Source organism: Thalassophryne amazonica, chromosome 18, assembly GCF_902500255.1.
Source record: "Thalassophryne amazonica chromosome 18, fThaAma1.1, whole genome shotgun sequence".
Lineage (NCBI taxonomy): Eukaryota > Metazoa > Chordata > Actinopteri > Batrachoidiformes > Batrachoididae > Thalassophryne > Thalassophryne amazonica.
Window position 1 is genome coordinate 58,008,070 of NC_047120.1, and position 10,562 is coordinate 58,018,631.

At 42.0% G+C, this 10,562-nt stretch overlaps 1 protein-coding gene across 3 annotated transcripts in view; it reads right to left on the reverse strand.

The window, feature by feature from the left end:
• LOC117530452 (myoferlin-like) overlaps window positions 1-9,219 on the reverse strand; it is a 79,216-nt gene extending 69,997 nt beyond the window's left edge. For 2 of the 3 annotated variants that reach the window (XM_034193334.1, XM_034193332.1), the window contains exons 1-3: window positions 9,005-9,219; window positions 2,676-2,731; window positions 2,327-2,418 (exon numbers count right to left, since the gene is read on the reverse strand). In XM_034193334.1, the coding sequence (XP_034049225.1) occupies window positions 2,327-2,418; window positions 2,676-2,731; window positions 9,005-9,092 (236 nt within the window). In that variant the 5' untranslated portion in view covers window positions 9,093-9,219. The remainder of the gene's footprint in view (window positions 1-2,326; window positions 2,419-2,675; window positions 2,732-9,004) is intronic. The other variant, XM_034193335.1, reaches the window with a different exon arrangement.
• Window positions 9,220-10,562: the final 1,343 nt, after the last annotated feature.

The window sequence follows — 10,562 nt, forward strand, 5'->3', positions numbered from 1 at the left end:
TTTATCTCTAAAAGGGCAATTCCTTCTTCACACTCGAGTACCTCAGACAAAAATACAGCAATTAATCCACAATTATTACTAGTTGAACGTAATAATGGCACATCAGAATTAAAAGAACCGCACATATACATTTGATTGTTTATGTACACAAAACTTTGAAGCAGTCTGTCGTCTGAATTGAGGCAATGAGGGTGTAGGTGGCTGCAGCAGCGCGTCGCACCACCAAGCTTACGGGTGGTGAAGGATGCGCCGCGCGGCCTCCGGAGGGGGGAGGAGTGGCGCGCGCCATGTGTGCAGATGAGATTAGTTCTTATTAGTCAGATGAGTTTGTATCAGTTTCTGTCAGTGTGTGCATAATGTCTGGATTTGCCTTGACAACACCAGACTGTAGGGGAGGGCAGAAAGATAGGAGGGGCAGCCGAATGGTTCACCAAGGCCGTAGAGATTCTTCTGAAGCAGTGGTGTCCAAACTATTCCAGAAAGGGACGAGAGGGTGCAGGATTTCTTTGCGGCCACTGACTCCAGCAGGTGATTTCGCTGATTAACGTCACTTTGAGCAGGTGGGATGTGTTCATTAGTGAAATCACCTGCTGGAGTCAGTGGCCGCAAAGAAAAGCTGCACCCTTCGGCCCTTTCTGGAATAGTTTGGACACCACTGTTCTGGAGGAAAACAAGCAAGCGTTTTGACCTATGGAGCCTGCCAAGCCTGCCATGTTTAGGGTTAAGCAGAGAAACACAGAAATTCCAAGTTTGTTCTTATGAAATCTGCCATCTGGAAGATTTCATAAGAACAAGCCACTCTGGTGTACTCTTGTTTCTCACCACGGAGAGCTTTTTAATTGCAGTAATTACACGTTGAGGAATCTCTTTATGTTATGTGGTTTGTTCTAATTAGACTCAAAAGGTTTTGGAACAAGAGTTTCCATTTTAACCACCACTTCCAAGCTTCCACCCCTGCAGTGGTGTCAAACTAGCGTCCCGCTGACCAGATACAGCTCCTGAACATGCAGTTTTCAGTTCTCAGCACATTTTGCTTTACTTGCATGGTTTAGGGCTGTTGATCAGCAGAAATTAAATATAGCATTCATAATATTATTACGCACAACAATGAAACACATTTTTATAAGCTTCAAATGAGCCCGTCATAGCTACAAGAGAGGGTTAATACAACAACTCAAAAGGGACATTTACAGCACTTTCCCCATTGTGCAGCAGCACTGCTAAAAGACTGAAGAAAAAAAATAATTCATGGTTGCTCTCCTATGCATTGTCTATTCGATGCTAGCGTAGGCTAACTAATTTGAGAACCTTTATTTTGTGAGATGAAGGATCACACATGTTGCTTTTCCCAAAAGGATGCAGGGGCGCACAAATCGTTAAAACTCAAAGATAAACAAAAGTTGTGACTGATCATGGCATAATGCAATCTGCAACATCACCACTAGATGACACCAAATCTTACACACTGTAGCTTTAAATTGAAACTTAACCTCCTAGGGCCTGGCATCCACATATGTGGACATGACATTTTTGGTTGTCTAGTCCATAAACTAAGTTTTGTTTCATGAGAACCTCCGGGTCTTAGGAGGTTAAAGCATTGTAGCTCTTCAACATCCGGGTAAAGTCATGAAATGCAATTATATGTTATGGGCTTCCAGCACCACCTGTTTTGTGCTTTTCTGCAGAACATTCATGCAGATATTGCCTACTTCATGGTTTATTTTTTTGCAGCTGTTCAAATACGTAGGAGCCATTTATTAATGAATTGACACACTCACTTTACACACTGTGATGCACTTGCCTTCCCCGAGATGAATGAGTAACCTGCACAAATCATTTGCAAGAAACCTCCACCTCGTATGTTTCCCCATTGTGAGTTTTTTCCGTGTTCCGTCACAGCGCCATACCAATCCCAGAGAGAGAGAAAAAAAAACAGTGATTCATCTGCTGCTGCAAGAGCAGGAACCTTCATCCCACAGAGTCCAGCGAGTCTGAGCATGGCGTGCAGGCAGCGTGTGAGGGGGTAGACAGACACGCCATTGGCATTGGCAACAACTCCAAACACTGCCCTACTGTGACACCATTTGGTTGGACCATCTCCGTTTATGTTGTAGAAGTGATTATTAAAAGAAAGCGGACATGCTGTGGAACAGTGGCGGAGACGCACACACCCTGCGAGAAAAAGTGATTGCTCTGAATCCTTGTTCAGACAAGTTTGGGCTGGGTTTCTGCAAGGCAAATGCCTTCTGTTTCGTCACTTTGATCCCTTTGTTGCATAGTCAAACTGAGCGGCGTGCCAGGGGGTGGGGGCGCACACAGTACTTACTTATCTTTCCCAAGAGTTTCGTAGTCTTTCACAATCACGTCTATGTAGGAACTAGAGTCCAGAGGCGTATCTTTGAGATCAAACTCAAGCACCTGAAAGACAACATAAGGAACAGTTATTGCATCGCCCGAGAAATATAAAACAGAACTCGTCAATCACACGTGCAGTGATGAACGCTCGCTGTGATGACTCGAAGCAGGTCGTTTCTGATAAAAGCTCCAAGTCAAAAAATAATCAAGATAGCCACCGAAGACAGACTGCAGCATTTAAGACTAATCACTTTTGACATGTTATCTGCATGTTGGTGGACAAAACACCCACCCCCACCAAAAAAAAAAACAATGATTACCTCATTCCACACAGGATTCACCTCACTGTCAATTGATTTGGTTTTCTTCTTCTCATCTGAAAACAAAAAAGGTTTCAGTCTCGTGTGAAAACTAGTTTCATTTACCACCAGTTAAACTTTAAAACTCCATCTAAGTGATGCTGGTTAGTCAACAAGGATATTCATGATTGTTCATATTCTACTTCGATATGGTGTGATTAAATCTTTCAGCGCGTCAAACCCAAAGCCTAGTTACCCCAGGAACACTTCTGTGTGTTGGCATATCCTTGGTATTTATTTAGCAGTATCTCTTAATCACTGGAGGCAGTACTGTACCCATCCTGCAGTCACAAGTCCCAACCTCCAGTGCTGAAAAACGAGGCCCACACAGAAGTGTCAAATGTTGCAGTTCCTTGAAAGGCCACCTGACACTGCCTCCAGAAGTGAGTCAATCCCCAGAAAACCCATGTTAAAACTCCAAACTTTACAGCAGAAACAAACATGTTTACATATAACCCATTCCATAAAAACGGCTGTTCTCTTTAACGCCCTGCTAGCAGATGCTGCTTTGGATTCAGAAATGTCTTCTGAACATCTTGTTACAAATATTTGAGATAATGCAGTTTATGGTGTGGTTTGTTGCATTTCCACTGAGTGAAATGTTTGTACGATTTCATTTACATGTTAGCACCGGTAGTACTAACTAACAGGTAACTGTAGCTTGGCGTTGTTAGTTCCACAGTTATTGAAGCAATATGCTGGTCACAGATTTTAAAATAACCACACCTAAACCACCAGTTATGAAAACAACCGCTAAGTCTGGAAAAAGTATGCTTTTATTCAAACAGCTAAACCAAGATTAGCCTGTTAGCTTTAGCTTGCTTTGTCAGTACAAATTGAGGGAAGCATTCGGGCTTCAGCCATGCCAGTATTACCCACTCTCTACTTCTTTACCGATTTATGGGTTCACCAGTAGTTAGGTGTAGTCAGGCACTGCCCAGATGGCTACATGTGCAAACGCCCCATTTGCGCTCAAACTCACTCTTCAGGAAACCTTTGGGCAATGTCAGACAGCATGATCGAGATTACAGACAGAATCCAGAAAATACGTCACTTTTTCCACATTACGTTACAGCTTTATTCCAAAATGGAGTAAATTCACCGTCCCCCCCCCCCCCCCCCCCCCCCCCAGTTCTACTCACAACACCCCATAATGACAGCATGAAAAATGTTTTTTGAATTTTTTTCAAATTTATTAAAAATAAAAAACAAAAAAGTCACATGTATACACGCATTCACACCTTTTGCTCAATACTTTGTTGCTGCACCTTTGGCAGCAATTACAGCCTGAAGGCTTCTTGACTTATGCCACAAGCTTAGAGCACCTATTTTGGACAGTTTGGTCCATTCCTCTTTGCAGCACCTCTCAAGCTCTATCAGGTTGGATGGGGAGCATCGGTGCACAGACATTTTCAGATCTCTCCAGAGATGTTCAGTCGGTTTCAGGTCTGGGATCTGGCTGGTCCACTCATGGACATTCACAGAGTTGTTCTGAATCCACTCCTTTGATATCTTGGCTGTGTGTTTAGGGTCACTGTCCTGCTGGTAGATGAACTGTCACCCCAGTCTGAGGTCAAGAGCGCTCTGGAGCAGGTTTTCATCCAGGATCTCTCTGTACATTGCTGCATTCATCTTTTGCTCAATCCTGACTCGTCTCCCAGTTCCTGCCGCTGCAAAACATCCCCACAGCATGATGCTGCCACCACCATGCTTCACTGTAGGGATGGTGCCTGGTTTCCTCCAAACATGACGCCTGGCATACACACCAAAGAGTTCTGTCTTTGTCTCATCAGACCAGAGACTTTTGTTTCTCATGGTCAGAGTTCTTCAAATGCCTTTCAACAAACTCCAGGCAGGCTGCCATGTGCTTTTTACTTCAGTTTGGCCGCTCTACCAGGCCTGATTGTTGAATTGCTGCAGAGATGGTTGTCCTTCTGTAAGGTTCTCCTCTTCCACAGAGGAATGCTGGAGCTCTGACAGAGTGACCATCGAGTTCTTGGTCACCTCCCTGACTTAGTCCCTTCCTCCTTGGTGGATCCGAACTTCTTCCAATTACAGATGATGGAGGCCACTGTGCTCACTGGGACCTTCAAAGCAGCAGAAATGTCTCTGTACCCTTCCCCAAGATTTGAGCCTCGAGACAATGCTGTCTCAGAAGTCTACAGACGATTCTTTTAACCTCATGCTTGGTTTGTGCTCCGACATGTACTGTCAACTGTGGGACCTTATATGTAGACAGGTGTGTCTTTTACAAATCATGTCCAATCAACTGACTTTACCCTAGGTGGACTCCAATTAAGCTGTAGAAACATCAAGGATGATCAGTGGAAAGAGGATGTACCTCAGCTTCATGGCAAAGGCTGTGAATACTTATCCACACGATTTCTTAGTTTTTTATGTTTATAATAAATTTTCAAAAATAAAAAATAAAAATTCTCACATTGTCATTATGGGGTACTGTGTGCCGAATTTTGAGAAAAATCATCCATCTTGGATGAAGGCTGTAACATAAAAAAAATGTGGAAAAAGTGCAGCATTGTGAATACTTTTGGGATGCACTGTGTTTCTCATGTCCCATCTGGCTTGGCACTGCCTCAAAAATGAGATCCTCCAGGAAGACTTACAGGACTTGGCTGAGGATAAGAAAGCACGGGATGAGCTGCTTGATTTACGGCCACCGTGACCCAGATAAGTGACAGTAAAATGATGACTATATAGAAAATGTAAATTCTAAAGCAATACTTGTATTAACACTCAGAGTACCATAAAGGATCCTCATGCGCTTCAGTTCTTTGATTGAGCTCCATGATACAGATGTCCCATCACACCTTCCTCAGTTTTCATAACTGGAGCATTCAATTTATATTTCAGCACATGGTACAAGGAACTATGAGCTTGACACTGAATCCCCTCATTTATATGTGCGTCTCGTCCTGAAGTGAATAAATCGCTTTAGATTTTCCCTGCATCATGTCACAGTGTCAAATATTAGAAATGCTTAGGTTTAATGCAGTCCAAGCAGTATTATTCAGTTCAATTTATATATATTGCGCCAAATCACAACACAAGTCACCCCAAGGGTAAGATCTAATCGTATCCACCCAACTGAGCACAGACACAGGCAACAGCGGAAAGGAAAAAAAAAAAAAGTGCAAATTGGGGTTATGAATCAAAAATGAGATCCTTGCAGACAGGGTGAGGAGCTCTGAAACCCAAGAGGAGCTCAGCGTAAACCTGCTGCTCCTCAGAAAGGACTCTAAAAGGTTAATGCATCAGCCGCTTCCTGGATGCCTTTTCTACAGAGGCTGTCTAGGCACGTCCAACTGGGAGGAGGCCCGGTGTAGACCATGACGCTTCACTGGGAATGTAGATCCCACTTGGGTGTGGAATACTGTGTGATCCATCAGCAGGGACGGAGTATGTAGCTGGGAAGAGGCTGGAACTTCTAACTACCAAATTAACCATCTACACTCAAAATTTACTTAATATTGGCAAATTAAGGTAGCAGCCCTGCATAGCTTCTCCTATGTGGTTTAAAAGTGGAAAAAGATTTTTTTTTAAAAAGGAAGTTGCCACACCTGTAGGAAATAAGGGAATAGCTGGGAGCGCTTTGCAACATATTAAATTTGCCATTTCAGGAAGAAATAAACGCTCTCCTTGCAGGAAAGTGTTCAATTGCAGTCAAGTCAGAGCATGCAATGTACATCTACCACACCGTGGACCCGCCCATATACACCAATCCATCCCCAAGTCTTGAAATTAACCATATAACCACCAGTCAGGTGAAACATGAGTGTCCCCTTGACCTTCTGGTCACCTCCATGCTGGATCTCCCCCAAAGAAACACAGCACATACACAGTGTCACTCGCGGTCCATCCCCTTTTTAGTTGTCGTGAAAGGTTCTCAAACTGGACAAATCAGTGATGCAATAAAAAACTCTTGAAAATTTATGATCTTAAAATAGATTTCAGGAACCAGAGCAGCAAACTGGCAACAAACAGTGTCAATCAATCAATCAATCAATCAACTTTTTTCTTATATAGCGCCAAATCACAACAAACAGTTGCCCCAAGGCGCTCCATATTGCAAGGCAAGGCCATACAATAACCATGAAAAACCCCAACGGTCAAAACGACCCCCTATGAGCAAGCACTTGGCCACAGTGGGAAGGAAAACTCCCTTTTAACAGGAAGAAACCTCCAGCAGAACCAGGCTCAGGGAGGGGCAGTCTTCTGCTGAGACTGGTTGGGGCTGAGGGAAAGAACCAGGAAAAAGACATGCCGAGAAGGGGGGCAGAGATCGATCACTAATGATTAAATGCAGAGTGATGCATACGGAGCAAAAAAGAAAGAAACAGTGCATCATGGGAACCCCCCACAGTCTACGTCTAAAGCAACATAACCAAGGGATGGTCCAGGGTCACCCGATCCAGCCCTAACTATAAGCCTTAGCGAAAAGGAAAGTTTTAAGCCTAATCTTAAAAGTAGAGAGGGTATCTGTCTCCCTGATCTGAATTGGGAGCTGCTTCCACAGGAGAGGAGCCTGAAAGCTGAAGGCTCTGCCTCCCATTCTACTCTTACAAACCCTAGGAACTACAAGTAAGCCCGCAGTCTGAGAGCGAAGCGCTCTAATGGGGTAATATGGTACTACGAGGTCCCTAAGATAAGATGGGACCTGATTATTCAAAACCTTATAAGTAAGAAGAAGAATTTTAAATTCTATTCTAGAATTAACAGGAAGCCAATGAAGAGAGGCCAACACGGGTGAGATATGCTCTCTCCTGCTAGTCCCCATCAGTACTCTAGCTGCAGCATTCTGAACCAACTGAAGGCTTTTTAGGGAACTTTTAGGACAACCTGATAATAATAAATTACAATAGTCCAGCCTAGAGGAAATAAATGCATGAATTAGTTTTTCAGCATCACTCTGAGACAAGACCTTTCTGATTTTAGAGATATTGCGTAAATGAAAAAAGGCAGTCCTACATATTTGTTTAATATGCGCTTTGAATGACATATCCTGATCAAAAATAACTCCAAGATTTCTCACAGTATTACTAGAGGTCAGGGTAATGCCATCCAGAGTAACGATCTGGTTAGACACCATGCTTCCAAGATTTGTGGGGCCAAGTACAATAACTTCAGTTTTATCTGAGTTTAAAAGCAGGAAATTAGAGGTCATCCATGTCTTTATGTCTGTAAGACAATCCTGCAGTTTAGCTAATTGGTGTGTATCCTCTGGCTTCATGGATAGATAAAGCTGGGTATCATCTGCGTAACAATGAAAATTTAAGCAATACCGTCTAATAATACTGCCCAAGGGAAGCATGTATAAAGTGAATAAAATTGGTCCTAGCACAGAACCTTGTGGAACTCCATAATTAACTTTAGTCTGTGAAGAAGATTCCCCATTTACATGAACAAACTGTAATCTATTAGACAAATATGATTCAAACCACCGCAGCGCAGTGCCTTTAATACCTATGGCATGCTCTAATCTCTGTAATAAAATTTTATGGTCAACAGTATCAAAAGCAGCACTGAGGTCCAACAGAACAAGCACAGAGATAAGTCCACTGTCCGAAGCCATAAGAAGATCATTTGTAACCTTCACTAATGCTGTTTCTGTACTATGATGAATTCTAAAACCTGACTGAAACTCTTCAAATAGACCATTCCTCTGCAGGTGATCAGTTAGCTGTTTTACAACTACCCTCTCAAGAATCTTTGAGAGAAAAGGAAGGTTGGAGATTGGCCTATAATTAGTGTCCAGATGACTCATTTACTGTGAGGTTTGAATACTGTTAATATTCTTCAAATATGCAGAAGCTGTATTTTATGATACACCATGTGGCTCTCGGACTCCGAGTTTGACACCCCTGCTGAAAATTTTGGGATTTTTTTTTTCTTTCTACTATCTTAAACAATTGAGAATTTTAGGACTGACCTTCAAATGCATTGTTTCAGCTCCACTGAGTTCAAATTGTAACTAAACCAGTGAAATAAGGAGTTTAGGAAGGTTCCACTAGCTTTTTAAAAAAAATCTTTTTATATGCTTAATAGAAGCACAATATTTTTGAAATTAAATCAAAAATATTACCGTTAAACGGTAAAAAGTGACTAAATTCGCCCTGTGCAAGAGTTAAATTAGATTTATAATTTTAAAAAACCTTCATAATGACTAAAATGCCTTCAAGTCCACTTGTAAAGTTTTTTTTAATCAAAAACAAAGGATTGTGTGAAGAGGGAATAAAAGATGATAACTTTTTGACTAAAAGCATCAAACATACCTTTAAAAATGACGGATGTGATTGGATCCGGACTTCCAACCTTCTTTTTAGGCAAATCTTTGGCGGATTCGACCACAACACGCAACATGGCAACAAAAAATAATAACGAAAAAAAAAAAAAAACAATTATATATCAATAATAAAAGTGAAAAATCTAGGGCACAGGGAGTGTTTTTGTCATCTTCAGAGCCCTAATAAGTAAAACGGGGGAAACGCCGAGGAAGTGGAAAGGACGAGGGTGGGCGGGTCACGCGTATCCAATTATCCCGAGTGGAAGCTGCTGCTGCCGTCCCGTGGGTATAATAATCTAAGTCCACCGAAAAAAAAAATACTTTAACACAAAAACTAAAGCAAATATTCTTCTCCGGTTAGGTTCCCGAAAGAAATAAACAAGCGGGTAATATAAGAATTAAAATGCGTTATGAATTTAAAATCAAATGCACGCGCATTTTCGTGCACTAGGTTTCTTTTGCTGCCAAGTGAAGCCAATCAAATTTTAAAGATTCCCTTTGCCTTCTCCATCCTTCAAATATATTTGTTTTGGCTCCATCTAGCGGCAGAGCAAAGGAAGCGCGTGCAAACAGCAGCCAGGGGGTGGAGCCATTTCGTCAATAATTCTTTCTACAAAGCTGATTGGCTGTTTTAGTAGAACTAAAGTTTATTTTTTTAAAAAAAATCGTTAAATCCTTGCTAATTAATTCTCTGTGTGCTTTAATAATTTCAAAGCCTTTATCCGCAAGTTGCTGAAAATCTGCTCCATGTGTATCTCATAGTCATATAGCTCTAAAATTTAAAGCACACCTTAAAATTTCATAGTGCAACACATTCTTACATTTTATTATTTTTTAAAAATCTTCCCCATCTTTAATCCTTCTAGAGGCATTCACAGACTCATTGAAACTGTTGTAATCCAAAGCTTTACGAACAGCAGACCCTGTCAGCTCTCTCACCAAAAGAGCACAGCAGACGGTGTACTTTCTGCAGCAGCTGAGGACGTTCAACCTTCCAAAAACAATGATGATGAACTTCTACACTGCCACCGAGTCCATTATCTCCTCCTCCATCACCGTCTGGTATGCTGCTGCCACCAGAACAGGTGCAGACTGCAGCATATCATCCACACAGCAGAGAAGGTGATCAACCGCAATCTGCCATCCCTACAGGACCTGGACACCTCCAGGGCCCCGAGGCGAGCAATGAAGATAGTGGCTGATCCCTCTCACACAGGACACAAACTTTTTGTCACCCTCCCCTCTGGCAGACAGCTGAGGTCCATCAGGACCAAAAACTGAAGACACGAAAACAGCTTCTTTCCATCCACAGCTAGACTTATAAATAATGCCAGAGACCCATGTTTACCATGCCTCCACCTCCCACTCCCAAAAAGTACAGATTGATATTTATAAATAATATTTATCATTTCTAAATAATATTTATAAATGAATTCTTATTTATTTAAGTAATTATCAGTATAGTGGACTGAGGTGTCTTTGTTCTATAAATGTGAGAATAACTGCAAGTTTGGAAAACTGCCGCATGACGCATCTGTGCACAGATG